The sequence below is a fragment of the Vigna unguiculata genome, chromosome 9, assembly GCF_037176805.1.
Source record: "Vigna unguiculata cultivar grain cowpea cultivar isolate G323 ecotype 2 chromosome 9, ASM3717680v1, whole genome shotgun sequence".
NCBI classification, from domain to species: Eukaryota; Viridiplantae; Streptophyta; class Magnoliopsida; order Fabales; family Fabaceae; genus Vigna; species Vigna unguiculata.
Window position 1 is genome coordinate 34549351 of NC_140800.1, and position 15501 is coordinate 34564851.

Here is a 15501-nt window from a genome sequence, read left to right on the forward strand (position 1 = left end):
CGACAAAAAATTCATCTTCTATTTTATTCCACAATCTTATTTTAATTCGTTGGAAAATATGATCTTTGTGTTGTACATGTAGAAACAATGACAATTAAAATAAGATAAATCAAATAATCAATCAAGATCAATCAAGTAGAATATTTTCGTCTAAAAGAAAAAATCAATGATAATCGTATCACAATTAAAATCTGATTATAAAAAAAACACATAATATAATATTTTTTCTTCATTATTCATAAAATAAAAAATAATATACAATAGACTTATAAAATAAATTATTAAATTGATATTTTATTATCAAGTGAAACAATAAATAGTTACCTTTCTTTTTTCTTAAAAAAAAGAAGAAAATAGATAAAACATGAGAAAAAAATAATAAATTTTGTTCTCTTAAAAAATTGATGAATGTAAAATAAAAAATATATTAATAAATCTTATTATTTATTATTAACACTAACTATTATATTTTATAGAAAAAATAAAAAATATTTTATTTAATTATCATTAATTTCTAATATATTACGTATAAAGTAAAAAATTTAAAATTTTTTAGGAAACCAAGACCCACCCGCCTGTCCCAACAAGCTTTGCCACGGGATAATTTAGTTTTGTGTTATCTCATAAATAGTAGAAAGATTCACCTATATTTAGTTGTAAAAGGTGATAATATCTTTTTTTTTCATTATTGATGTTAAATAATAGATATTTTGGCAAGAAAACACTTTTTTTAAGAAATAAATACTGATAGTTTGATTAAATGTAAGAAATAAATAACGATAGTTTGCTTAATACCATTTTGAACTTATTTAAAATTACAGATAATGTGGGCTTACAATTTATCGTTATTTAATAATAAAGTATATAATTAATAAAATATTATTATTTTTATAATAATAATAATAATTTATAATTTTTTGTTTTAATAATATTTAATAAATCTGATTTTAATTTTGATTCACACAAAAATAATTATATTATTATTATATTTAATATATATATATATATATATATATATATATATATATATATATATATATATATATATATATCACATATCATATTCTAATATTTTTAAAATAAATATATTAACATATCGTAAATACGTGTATATAGATTATAACTTGATATCAATATAATATTATAGCAACGTTATAATATTATCATTTTTTTCTATTTTCCTTCTACTATTTATAATAGTAGAAAGTAGGATCATATTGTAAGAGTATAATTGATTTTTATAGATTTGCAATTTATCTCTTCTCAGATCCTCAAGCAACTTTCAAAATATGTTCTACTTCAATTTCTCATTTATTTCTACAACAACAAAAAAACTCAATTTTATCTTTTATTTATTTTTCTTTTTTCAGTTATCTTTAATTATATTCTCTTTACTTCTTTCTACATTACCAATCACATCCTAAATAACTGAAAAATCTACAACTATTGTCTGCATTTTAGTAAAAAATATGATTATCTTTATTGATCTTATCCACTTTTAACATCAAGGGTTAAAAGAAATGCTCATAACTACAATTAATTGTAAATTGTAATAGACGTAACATTTGCATAAATTTTAAATTGGCACTCACAACCTTATTACTAGTTAATCTTCACGTAACTACCCATAGATTATGGTGAGGTCTAACTCATTTGGAAGCTTAGTAATTTCATCTTCTAAAATTGCATTTATATATCATTTGAGTAGGGATGTCGTAAAACAAAATAAAAAATGGAGCCCCTCGTCTTGGAATTTGTATATTCAAAAATCACTTTTATGACGAATAAAATGTCATTTTAAAAATTATGGAGGTGCTGCTAGAAATTATGGGGGTGCATGAAGATAATACCTAACAAATTTATGTAAGAAAAGTACGGCCCACCCGGCCCAAACACATCTCAGTTAATTTGAAGACGTGGTACTGGAATGTGAAACAGTACAACTGTGACAACTGCACCTTCTTAAACTGAACTGTACCTACACCCGCCACGTGCAACGCGAGGCCATTCATTATTTGTTCTGCTTCTTCTTCTTCACTGCACTGAAACAGAAACAACGGTGTTGCTGATCACATCGCATCTACAGCAACCGTTTAAGCCATTTCGAGTTGCATAGCAGCGATGGCCGAGTAAGTCAACAACTAATCACATCACCACTCGCATTGTTTTGCTCTTTGCGGCATCGATGTTCAATTGAATTTGTGGTAGTTTCGAACTAAAATTGAGATTGACAGGGTTGTTACTTCAGCTCCCGGAAAAGTGTTAATGACCGGTGGTTACCTCATTTTGGAGCGACCCAACTCAGGACTTGTCCTCAGCACAAACGCTCGTTTTTACGCCATCATCAAACCCCTTCACCACGAAATCAAATCCGATTCCTGGGCATGGGTCTGTGTATTCTTCTTCTTCTTCTCTCTTCGCATTATTTGCTATTATCTTTTACTCACTTCTCTTATTGATTTTCATTCAGGCTTGGACAGATGTCAGGTTAACCTCTCCTCAGCTTTCCAGAGAAGCTCTTTACAAACTCGCGCTCAAAAATCTTGACATCAAAACCGTTTCCTCAAGGCACGTTTTCCGTTTCAGATTATTTGTTTCACTGTTAGCAAGCAATGTAGAAATTGTATGTTTGGTCGCTTTATTACTGTGCTCTTTGTGGTTTCTCAATGTTTGATGTAGTTTCTGTGATTGGTTAATTATTTCAGTGATACGAGAAATCCTTTTGTGGAATACGCGGTGCAGTATTCCGTGGCTGCTGCTTATGCCACGTTTGACCAGAGTAAAAAGGAGGTGTTGCACAAACTGCTTTTACAAGGTGATATGACGCTTCTCCACCCTTTTGAAAAATGAAAAACAAAACAGGTTTAAACGTTCGATTTTGTAACTGGATTGATCTTGTAGGTCTTGACATTACAATTTTGGGTTCCAATGATTTTTATTCGTACAGGAATGAGGTAATTTACCCTTTGCTTTCATGATTTGAGCATTTAAAAGTTTTGACCAAAATATTTATTTGTTAATAAACGTTTCTGCAGATTGAGAGACGTGGACTCCCTTTGACGCCAGAATCGTTGGCCTCCCTTCCACCTTTTTCCTCCATCACCTTCAATGCTGATGGTGCTGATGGGGGAAATTGCAAGCCTGAAGTGGCTAAAACTGGTTTGGGCTCATCTGCAGCGATGACTACGGCTGTAGTTGCTGCCTTACTTCATTACCTGGATGTTGTGAAGCTTTCCTCTTCTAAGAATCACCGGGAAAGGAAAGATGTTGCTGATCTTGATATGGTGCATAAAATTGCCCAAACTGCACACTGTATTGCACAGGGGAAAGTAGGCAGTGGGTTTGATGTCAGTTCAGCTGTGTATGGCAGTCAGCGGTATGTGCGGTTTTCACCAGAAGTGATTTCTTCCACCCAGGTCTCTCCTCCCCTCTCACATCCCGTTTAATTTCTTTTCCATAGACATTTAATGTCACCTATCAAACCCTTTAATCTTGTAATTTTTTAAGATAGAATCTTGTCATATTATTACAATGGTCATTAACATTAAGTTTTAGATAAACTGGACATTTGTTGGTTTGTAATCTTTTAGATGACATTGACTTGTATTTTAAACAAAAAGGTTATGTGTTAAGTCGAAATTATTTGATGACTTATCAATTAGTTTTAAATTTTATAAACTTTGTTGATTTGATTATTTTAATGAGTGCTTTCAATTTGACAATTAGATTGGTGAAATTTAATGTCTTTGAACAGACATTGCGTGGAGTAAGCAGATCTCACTCTGTATATTAAGACGTGCTTTCAGCTAACAATGCAAATGTTATGGAACTGGCATAATGGACCCTCCCTGGTTTGTTTGACCCATGGTTGGGTTCCATCAAGAGATCATTGACAACTATTATCTTTGAGTTCTTAAATTCTCGTGAAAAATATTTTCATATAATAAGTAGCCACCACCATGCATTGCAATCTGTGTTTTTTCCCAATTGTTAATACAAGCATGCTAGGATTCTTCTATTGGTTTTGTCTTACACACAGCAAATTTTCTTTTGGAATTAGTAGCAGTGTTCCACATACATCAATAACTTCATTGACTTTTGTTTTATTGACATTGTAGATTGCAGATAAAGCAGTGCCTTTACCAGATGTTCTCACTGAAATTATTAGAGGAAAATGGGACCATGAGACGACCGAGTTCTCTTTACCACCTTTGATGACTCTTGTAAGCAACTTAAATCTTCCTGATTTTATTACATTTATGTCCTAAAAATGGCTATGGGCACTTACTCCCTGCCCCACCTCCCTCATCCCCTATTGTCTCTCTTCTGGTTAAAAGGGTGGTTATGGTGGGATGCACCCAAGTCCTGACGCTATTTATACATTTCGTTTCTATTCACAACCTTCTTTTAACAGAAAAGCAAGAAAGAAATAATGGTGTGTTGCTTGCTGGATAGAGTCTTCTCCTTTTAGGATTCCTCTAGTCTTTTCAGAATTCCATGAATTGCTTATCATTTCTGCAATCCACATTTTGGACTCATGATTACCAAATGCATCTTACAATGACTAAAGTTCTGACCTTTTGTTTGATTAGATTTTGACTTTTAACGTGAGTACTGGGGTTCTTCCTATATGTGGAAATTGGGTGCTGTCATTTATTCAAACTTCTGTGATATTTATTAAGGATTGGCTAGAGTACAGTTGCTTATGACAATCATGCGGAGGAAATTGTAAAACTTATATCTGGCTTTTGGTTAACAAAAATCCAATATTTGGGAGCTAAAATCCATTAACAGCTTGTTCATTTTTAATATCTATTTATGTTGTTTTATATCGTTGTACTTTTCTATGTGCATCCTATATAAACCATGAAATGCATTTGGATATGATGACCTAAGTGACAGAATTTTAATTCTTTTCTGCAATAATACAATTAAATTCAAGTTCACTAGCCTAGTTTTGAATAACATCAGATGCCAGTTTAACAAGCAGAGAGCTTCGATTTTTTTTTCAATATGTTTTGAATGAATATTACTTATAAATCAGTTAGGTGTTTTCAAACTTTATATGTAAACGAAGCTGAAAGATACATAAGACGATTTGATTATTTTCTGTCCTCACCTGCATATTGAGACCAGTTAGGAAGATTATAGCGTCTCTTGGAAACCCTATTTTATTTGTTTCTGTTTCAGTATTTACCTATTACCTTACATTGTAAATCCAGCCATTGAAGTGGCAGCACAGTGATATCAGTATCTGCTGATGAATAATACTGAGGGTTTCCAAATGTGTTTCAGCCATATTCTATGTCATGCATTCTCTTGTCTCTAAGGCTGATTGATATCTTGTTCTTTCTAGTTACTAGGAGAACCTGGAACTGGTGGATCATCGACGCCATCGATGGTTGGGGCTGTCAAAAAATGGCAAAAGTCTGACCCTCAGAAATCCCTGGACACATGGAGAAGATTGTCAGAGGCAAATTCAGCATTGGAAATACAATTAAACTTGTTAAGCAAATTAGCAAAGGAACAATGGAATGCATATAAATCTGTGATTGAAAGCTGCAGCATACTCAGATCAGACAAGGTATTTCCTTGGAAATCAGTTGTAACATCAATTTAATGGAGTGATTTTGATTCAGAATTTGTATACTTATGCAACTAAAGTAAATTGCTTGAGAATTCTTCCTGTCAGAATCAGATAACTTAAACGTTGTGTCCCTATGATATTCTTTGCACTGGATTACCCTTTTACCCTTCTTTTTGACAGTTTTGGATTAAGTGGTACATCTTTACTGATTATATACACTTCTCTTAGTGCTTTGATGGTTTCTCTAGAGCTTCTCTGGAGAGGAGTATAGATTAGAAGCTTATTTACTGGCAACAACCATTATTACTCACTAGATGTTTCCAAACCAGAATCTGATTGTGGCTAGATGTAGAGTTTGACGTCCTTATTGTACCTTTTGACGTCCTTCATACTTGATATGGCCTTGTTGCCTGAGAATTATGAACTTCACAGTTCACAGTAAACTCAAATCTTATTATTATGGAATGATGTAAAAAATTGCGGCCCAACTCTAATGGTCAGTTTTGTAACACTTAGAAATGAACAATGGAGTGTTCGTAAATGAGATTGATTTAAAAATTATATTAGAAATACATCTATTAGTTTTTCACCCCCAGTTTGAAGGGGAGCTGACCCTTTGTGAGGGAGGGGGGCAGAGCATGAAATTGAAAAGTTTCTTTTGCGTCAAGAGACGGAGGAGCAATCAACATAGGTGATTCCTACATTGCGTCTCATGGCCAGAAATGAAATTTGATATTGTGACTATTAAGAAGCACCCATGTAGGATAATTCTATGATTCTTGTCAACTTCACAAGTTCAGTTGTTATAAGATTTCTTGTTTGAGACATCTATTTTATTTCGTCAAGTTCTAAGATTTTTTTTCACATAACTTTTCTCCTTTCATTTGGATTTTTTAACTTTGAAACTCAAATTGCTTTATCAGTGGATAGAACTATCTTCTGAGCCTAACAAAGAAGCGGTAATTAAAGCGCTGCTTAGTGCAAAAGATGCCATGCTGAGGATTAGATATCATATGCGCCTAATGGGCGAGTCTGCAGGCGTTCCGGTAAGTTCATTTAATCATTGAGCCCTTATTTTTATTGTTCTCTGTTCGTATGATGCTGATTTATATCATACATATACGTTTGAAAATTAGTGATTTTGGTTAATTTATACCTCTTTAGATACTATAACTCTTATCTTCCAATGAGTAAGAATGATCACGCATCTAAGTTTCACAATTTACTTGCAAATAATATAGGCCAATCCCAATAATGATTCATAGGGAAGTATTACGGTTCGATTCAATTCCACTGTGGTCAGTCTACTTGCTATCTGTGCATTCCATAACATGCATTGCCATGATACTCTGTCAATCAAGAACTGAAAAAGTCCCATATCAAGATCTCTTTCACTGCCAAGTGATTAATTTATTCGTGTTGGGTTAGAAAGTACAATTTACTACCTATATCATTAACTTGTTTCGGGGAATTAAATAACTTAGGCTTTTGAGATCGTTCATCGCATGTTTCTAGAGCCTATATGACCAAGTGGTCTAGACTCTTAGCACCTTCATCCATTTAAAAATTTGAATCGCAACACAAGGTTGGTGGGTTGTGCACTGTCCACACTTCAAACCTAAAGAGCTTTTGCTTGAAGAGGCACGTTAGACATGTTAAAATAAGATCATTTCTGTAACAAATAAAACAAAAAATAAGATAATTTTTATTAGGCTTTTCTTGTTACAATAGCCCTCAAACCACTGCCCACCCCGTTGCAAATCAATAAAAAGCAATCGATCATTTAACATCTTCAGATTGAGATATAGTTGATTCATGACGACAATTTAATACCTGAACCTGCTGGGGGTATATCTTCTAGTATTAAGAAGTGTCACCACGCTGGTTCAGTTAAACTTAAAACAGAGTTGCTTTGTTTCAACTTGTCAATTATGAACCCCTTGAATCAATCATAAAATTGATGTTTAATGACTTAAGCATAATTGCTATATTTCCTTGTTCAACTATTCAATTGTAGTCAGAGACTTGGCATTAGAGACTCATTCTTCTGATGGATTCATTATTTAAAAAAAAAATTGAATATTTATGACTTAGAAGACTTATAAGTTTCATTCCAACGTGTACAGATTGAACCAGAATCACAAACGCAACTTCTAGATGGTACATTGAACTTGGAAGGAGTACTGTTGGCTGGAGTGCCAGGGGCAGGAGGGTTTGATGCAGTCTTTGCTGTTTGTTTGGGAAATTCAAGCAGCAATGTGACAAAAATATGGAGTTCACATAATGTTCTTGCCTTGTTGGTTAAAGAAGATCCTTGTGGCGTTTGTTTAGAAAGTGCGGACCCCCGAACCTATGAAATCACATCAGCTGTGTCTTCAATTAATATCGAATAAGTTCATTTCCATCAATTAAAGTTTGCTACTCACCACAAAATTTATCCCTGGAGTGTGGCTTCACTAGGTATTAGTTTGCTTATTTTAGATTTCGGGGGAAATGAGTGGATTGAAATAAGCTTGTAATGTGTTATAGTTATTTTTTAAAGTGAAAACCCCCTCCAATTATTCTTGGTTTTGTAAACGAGCTGGAGATTCGTTGAACCTAGTTTCTTACAACAAGAACAGAAGAAAACAAAGTGTATCATCCAAATTTCCGATATATTGCGTAACATCTAACGTGCTTATTCAGATGTACCTACGTTTCTACAACTGGTCGAGGGAATATGTTAGCTAAAATTTTCATTGCAACTTATTTTCTTTCGATCATATGTATTGTACTGTGTGTGATGTAATAGCAATAGCACTGGCCAGACACGAATCAGAGCCCGAAGACCTGATACAGCCACCTACTAATTACAACAGGTAATATTTTCAGATGAAATCAAAAACAGTAAATTACAACTGACCGAGGTTAATAGATGAGAAAGGCGAGAGAGATGGAAGAGTGACAAGAAAGAACAAATAGAGAGGAGAGAAGAACGGGTGACGGGAGAGAAAAATAAGACGACACAGAAGAATTAAAAAAAAAAATCATTTTTTTATTTGAAATTTTACTATTTTACATCAAAATGTTCTTATAAATTTTTAGAATCTCAGTTTTTTTTTTTTTAATTTGTATTCAATCATGACATATTTCATCAAAAGTACAACAAATCTTCTTAAGAAATAATTAATCTCTTAGAAATTTTTATTCAAACGCTGACTAGAAGTAAATCTACCGTAAACAGTTGGGTAGTATGGATTTGAGATATCAAATTACTCCACGGACGGGTTTGTAATTTGAGCTATATATATAGACACAATGACATTTTAGCAATTTTAGCATACAAGAAAAATAGATTATGGTATTTACTATCAATAGTATAAGTTCAGAAGATATTGCAGAATAACCCCATTCACTATACAATTTAATATGTAATAATGTTCATAAATATCAACACCCTAAACATCACGTAAGAAGTAGGAACTCATCAAGGAAGAAAGAAGGCCAACATTGCAAAGATGAGACAAGCCAACCAAGTTCTAGCAGCTCGTAACTCATCCAAGAAAATTAACGATGAATGATTGAAAAAATTCCTCACCAGGTACGCATTTTGATACTAAATTTTCACAATAATGAATACATAGGTATTTCTCTCATACTTCATCTAGCATTAGATTCACATTTGTTGATTTAACAAGAGTGATGATTGCTATTCCTGCTAGTCCTCATCCCTGGCAAGGAACTGGACTCCTGTAGGAGAAATGGCCACAACCTTGATACAGATCATTCATCCATTCAGAGTAGGATATTCACTATCTACCCTAAAACTGCCACACTCTGCCAGAGCTTTTGCATTAAGCTCTCTACCATATTTCCAGACATAATTGAGACCAACAAGAAGCTCAGTGATTACTTCTTCTGTCTTATCTTGATTTGCAAAGTAAAGGGTCTGTACCAGCAGCACATTTGTCCGGGAAACAAAGCTCTGCTGCTCATAACTTCTCTCAGACTGCCATCTTATCATGTTATGAGCAAGTGGTGCCAGCCATTCCAGTATGCTTGACATTGCATCATTCCATTCTTCTGCTAGACTTGGGTCATAGATCGATGATGATGAAGCTATGGTCTTGGTAAATGGCTTTAACTTGGTCTTAAGGGCAGCTCTGACACGTACCGGTAACATATTGTACAGGTCATCTCTTGCATCCAGACCAATCAAGTGTGAAGAAGCTGCCAGTTTCTCAATCACAATGATAACATTTGCATAGTGCAGTGCCAGAGCAGCAGCACCCAGTGTGTCTGGTGGAGGATTCAATAGCTTGCGGAGAGGTTTGAACACCGATTGAGTATGATGAACAACTTTTCCAGTGCCAAGAGGAATTGAATTAACATCTTTGGGATTCTGAATTCCATGATGAACACCATTTGTACTTGACTGGCAGTCAGTGAATAGGGCATTGTCCCAAGCCATACACCCTTTGAAAGGTCCTACTTGAGTCAGTCTATTGGGTCTTGTGGGAGCTTCCTTCCCATAAAACCTCCAAATCTTGTTCTTTTTACTTCTTCCAGTAACAGGTATTGATTGATTCGATTTCCTTCCAAGAGGACCTGAGTAAAAATTGACACTTGTATACTTTCCTGAAATCGGGCCTGACTTAGTGGAAGAGTCACCAAGAGGACCAGAATTAGAAACATTTGCTTTATTTGTTGTTCTACCAATTGGACCTGATCTGGCGGTAATAGCATTAAGGGGTCCTGAAGAAAATCTGGCAATACTATTCTGTGATGGGTTGTAAGAAGATTGCAATAATGTGGAAACTGATTGACTTCTATAAATGAAATCTGTGTTCAGGACACTTGAATTATTGGTTCCACCAACACCAACCATCTCTTGAATTCCAAATACACGGTTGATCTTACAGAATATTGTGAATAACGACCTTGCTAAAAGAAGTATTGTGTAATCATATGTCCTGTTCCACAAAGAAATATCCTGCAAGTGCTTTACCTCCTGCCTCTTCATTGCAACCTTCTTCTGGTATTCCATTAAAGTTACACCATCTGATTCACCATGAGCCTTCACTCTTGTAAAAGTTTGCTCAAGATCAGCAAGCACTTCCATCTCTTGATACAAACTTGCATTAGTTGATATAAACTTTTCCATCCTTTTAATCTTTTTTTCCATCTTCTTGCCGGTGAATTCCCACCCATATGGATCAATGCCTGTACTGATAAATTCGTAAAAGGCATTTCCAAAACCTTTCAAAATTGGTTCGCTGCATTTCTTAGCAAGCCTGGCCACAAACTCCGCAACATGTGCCAAATTCTCAAGTGTCTCCAAACAGATTAAACGTTCAATGAAATGATCATCATCTGAGACAAGCTTTCTTATGCCCACCGAGTTTGTGATTTCCTCCCTTAATTTAACAATCTGTTTATCACTCAGAGACTGCCATAAATTAACTACCTTTGACATCAAACTTGCTATTTCAAATGCTAATACTTCAATGACCACCTTCTCGGAATTAGCATCATGCTTCCGAGGAGCTTTCCACAGATTACGAAACCATGATTCTGCAACCATTGCTTTTATTGGAAGATAAAACTGGGCTCTTCAAGATAAATCCACCTCCATAACTCTGCAATGCTCAGCAAATAAAATATAAAATGAGATAGTTAAAACAGACATTAACAATGTTTTACTCATTTCAGAGAAATTTCAGCCAGTATAAAAAAATTTCAAAGCCCAGATAACTGTCTCTAAATAATACCAAAGAAGCTATTAACACCAAACAAAATATGCATAATCTCTTTTTCTTACCTGCTATGTTTTATTATTCTGTCCCCACACCAGAAAAAGGAGATGATGAGATTGAGCTCAAAGTAATTCACTATGGTCTCCAGCAAACTTATTTGGTACTCTTATTTCTCCCTGCCATCAAACACTTACAGTCATGCCAAGCTATTCAAAGTGATTTAACATTCAAACTACATTACATTATCTATCTTCTTTTTATTCAGATGGTTCAGGCACAAAAATATATCAGTAGAATTTAAATGCATTTGTTTCTTTTTTTTTTCTAGCCACTCTATCTTGGTCCCCTTCACAACATATGGTTCACATTTATTCCACATAAGCATTTTAAAAGAATGGATAGATAGGGCTCAAGTAAATATTCTTTATGTTTTACATGTTTTGTCAAGGTATACAATTCTAAAAGATGTACTAATTCCTTGCATCAAATCATCAAAAGTAGACTGGTATGAAGTGGCTCTCCCATACAAAAGAATTAACATATATTCCAGTAAAAGAAAAAATAATGTTTATATTCTGTCTTGTTGCCCTCGTTGGTGTTTACCCTTGCCCTTGTAGTTTATGATGGATAGAAATGCTTCACCAAGAAGCAACTATGGAATATAACTCTTCAATTATTTCAAGTAAATACAACTGAAGAATATATACTGAAAAAAATACAAGACATAAACCAAAATATGGATCTTATTCTCTTTATTCCCTGTCTACTCATTCATTAAATCAAGAATTAACTGACATTCAAAGTTGAAAGGGACTACATTTTTTTGAGCAGATGGTTTCATATCAATTCACACTGCACTTATAATAACACAAATCCAAAATCTCATAGTTAAACCCAAATCCTACCAGCAAACCCAGATTCCAAAACTTTATTTTTTATTCTCCTTGATGAAAAAAAAAAGATTTGTCAACTTTACATCACTTCACCATCTTGTATGCTTATATGGATAATAACTATAGCAGCCAGAACTCAAATCTTAACACCATCAAGTGATTGCAGCAAAAGTGAAGACAAATAGTGTAGAATCAATTGGAGAAATGAACATGATGAAGTACAGTGGACGAATAGAGAGAGCCAGAAACTCACCGATCACGAAAAAAAGAGCAACCCGTGAATCTTTGAGGAAGTGAGAGAAAGAGAGAGAGAGGATGCAGTGTTATGAAATAAGATTGCACATGGAATGGAAACAAAGCAGAAACTGAGATACAGAGAGAAAGCGAGTGAAACTAATGCCCCCCAAAATAAATATATTTTTTCCGAATTTAAGTATTCAATGAAATCAATATTTCATACAACTCATTCAAAATCCAGCATCACATTTCTTATTAAAAATTTAACATCTCTTTAATTCAAGAATGTAGTAAGTATTTCTAATTTTTTCTGTTTAGAATTAGTTCTAAATACTAAATTAACAAGACGATAGGTTTAAGATATGTTTTTGTCTGTAAAATTAAATTTTTCTCTGTCCAAATACTGTTATACTTTTCTTTTCAAACTTAAAAAATAAATATAATCTTTTTACCTATTAAAAATAAATATTTTTGACATATCAATTAAAATAAAGAGTAAAATGTCAAATCATTTAAACAATTTAAATATTAACTTATTAAAACGTCTGACATATAAAAGATTAAAATTAATTTAAGTTAAAGAAACTATAATTATTCGTAATTTAAAATTTGAAGATCAAATATATTAAAATTTCGAATAACAACAAATTTTAATTTCGAATCGATATTCAAAATGTAAAAATATATTTAATTTTGGATTCCATTTGATCGAAAAGATATTAAAAATTCAAGTTTTCTGTTTTTTGAAAAATGGATAATACACACTATTGAAGAAAAAAAAAACAAAATTCATTATTATCCACGTAAAGTTTGTGAAAAAAAAAGGTGCATTCTATAGTGTTTAAAGTCTTGTTTTAAATGTTGAAAACATAAGTATAAGTTTAAATTTTTATATTAAGTGAAAATGAAAAAATTATAAATCAAAGGTTTTAATATTTTGAGTTACAAAAATGTTAATTTTTTCGTGTGAATTATTCTCGTATCTTATTTATATCGTGTCTTTCTAATTATACATTTCAAAAAAAAAAATATCTATCAAAAGATAATTTTTATTCAGTTCCGACATTAATTTAATCATCCATAAATAAATTTTAGCAATAGAAAACGTTGCTTTAAAAAAATTTCTATTGAGATTACTGAAAATGCCATCTGTTTGAAAAAAACAAACAGAATAATAATTAATCCCTTAAAAATCAAATTGATGTTTCAACAAATTCTGAAAACAAAATCCAGGAGTGTTCACCCACAAAATTTTCTTTGGTACAGCAACAAACAAATCATTGATGAGTCAATTTACAATACTTGCTTTGGACACACTTTTCAAAGAATTAAGAACAAATAATTCATCACTATATATATAAAATAAGGGTCCTTTGTTCACAAACCTGTGCCATATTTGGTACAACTTTTATCTTTCACAACTATAAAGTCATAAGCAAGTTTGAGGATTGGTTCTGCCCAGTTACTGCTACCATTTTTCTTCACCTGCTTTTCCTTTATCATTTAATAAAAAAAAATCGTAAAAGATGCTACTTTTATTTTCAATTTTAAATAGAACGAAGAAACTATTTAGTTGATCTTTTTTTCAATTTAATGTCACATTAAAGAGAGTGTTACGATGCATATGACAAAAAAAATTGAAAAAAAATTTCAATTGGGCTCCGCAACTATGAGGAGAGAGTCCCGTCATAATCATTAATGGAAGCTACGCGGGATTCTATCCTTTTACCAAAATACCCTCATCTTTTACAGACCCGGATCCGATGTTGTAAAGCAAAAGGTAAACGAGTGCGTTTAGGATCCGGAACCTTTTGTCCGACCCGAATTGCTACGACCGCGTTTAGTTTGGTAGGAATGAAAAGAATGTTTGGTACGTAGTAGTGATCATCTTTGCATCTTTTTCTTTTTGGTGAACTTTTTTGAGCCTTTGACTAATCAACGGATAACTTCTTCTTTTCAAAAAGTTTGTTAAGGTCTTTAAAAATAAACGAAAAACGCGAACAAAATAAAATAATGAAAAAAAAAATCAGAAATAATTTGCATGTTTTTAACTCGTTTATCATACTTTAATGATTTGGGTTGATTTAAATGTAAACTTGATATTATTGTTCAAGTTTTTTTTTATGTCAGCGTAAACATCCAAAGATGGTCCTTATTTTCTATTTACTGGGTACCTTAGTATTTTTAAAGCATTTTTTACCAGCGATGTTGTTAAAGGCATAATATAATATCCCTAAAAGAAGATTAATGGTGAAGAATTGGTAATTAATTTGGATAATTTGTATAAGTTTAGTGCTTTAAATTTCATATTCATCATTCTGAAGACAGAGTTGGTAATTTTTTAACGTAGTCAAAATTATATATGTAATGAAGTTGAGGTTGTTTCACTCATTAATTGCTTATGGAATAAGACAATAAGACAATATTATACACTTTCAGCTTTAATTTTAATGACTGTTTGTAATGATTATCCTACAGCTGTATGATGACAATGTTTTATTAGGTTTGACTAACTAGCTGACTATTTAACACACTTTCTCTTCGAATTTCCCTTTCTTTTAATATTAGATTAACAACCACTTAATTTACGACTTTATAGAAAAAAAAAAGCTTTTCATAATTTAATTGTGGAATTATAAGACATTAATTAATATCCTCACAAGAAAAGTTGATAAAGGTTAAAGTTGAAATTCAGAAATAAGCAATAACATATGAACGAGTTTTTTTTTTGGCAGATAAGATATTAATGACATTTGACATTTATAAAAAGAAAAGTAAATTCTCAATATTTTATTACGCAAGTAAATGGCAAATAATTGTCAAAATCTATTATTACTAGAGTAATGACTTGATAAGAATTTAAACACAAATTATGAATCAATAGAATTTAGTTTAATTTATCAAACAGTGAGTTATTTTAAAAAGTTTATATCTGTATCCAGTTAATAAAAAAAAAACACGCACAACGACGGAATGGAAATTATATTAAGTGTGTACTAAAAATGAAATGACAACAAAAGTTATGCATGTGGGGTTCAAAAGACTTGTG

General features: G+C 32.5%; 2 protein-coding genes across 2 annotated transcripts; one reads left to right on the forward strand and one right to left on the reverse strand.

The window, feature by feature from the left end:
- The first annotated feature begins 1949 nt into the window (after nucleotides 1-1949).
- LOC114164437 (GHMP kinase family protein) lies at nucleotides 1950-8292 on the forward strand. The gene is made up of 10 exons (XM_028049108.2): nucleotides 1950-2129; nucleotides 2235-2388; nucleotides 2471-2568; nucleotides 2706-2815; nucleotides 2902-2954; nucleotides 3036-3416; nucleotides 4119-4223; nucleotides 5357-5584; nucleotides 6511-6633; nucleotides 7714-8292. Exons 1-10 carry the CDS (start codon nucleotides 2122-2124, stop codon nucleotides 7978-7980), a joined length of 1527 nt encoding a protein of 508 aa, XP_027904909.1. The 5' UTR covers nucleotides 1950-2121; the 3' UTR covers nucleotides 7981-8292.
- Nucleotides 8293-8961: 669 nt separating this feature from the next.
- On the reverse strand, nucleotides 8962-12642 carry LOC114163174 (uncharacterized). The gene is made up of 3 exons (XM_028047312.1): nucleotides 12469-12642; nucleotides 11388-11498; nucleotides 8962-11205 (listed from the first exon to the last, which is right to left on the reverse strand). Exon 3 carries the CDS (start codon nucleotides 11148-11150, stop codon nucleotides 9354-9356), a length of 1797 nt encoding a protein of 598 aa, XP_027903113.1. The 5' UTR covers nucleotides 11151-11205; nucleotides 11388-11498; nucleotides 12469-12642; the 3' UTR covers nucleotides 8962-9353.
- Nucleotides 12643-15501: the final 2859 nt, after the last annotated feature.

What these genes read in the sequence shown, in the direction of transcription:
- LOC114164437 (XM_028049108.2), top strand. An exon ending in AAGTGATTTCTTCCACCCAG is followed by an intron (nt 3,417 to 4,118) that starts GTCTCTCCTCCC and finishes TTGACATTGTAG; the next exon opens with ATTGCAGATAAAGCAGTGCC. An exon ending in TACCACCTTTGATGACTCTT is followed by an intron (nt 4,224 to 5,356) that starts GTAAGCAACTTA and finishes TGTTCTTTCTAG; the next exon opens with TTACTAGGAGAACCTGGAAC.
- LOC114163174 (XM_028047312.1), bottom strand. Translation starts at nt 11,150, where the DNA reads ATGGTTGCAGAATCATGGTTTCGTAATCTGTGGAAAGCTCCTCGGAAG.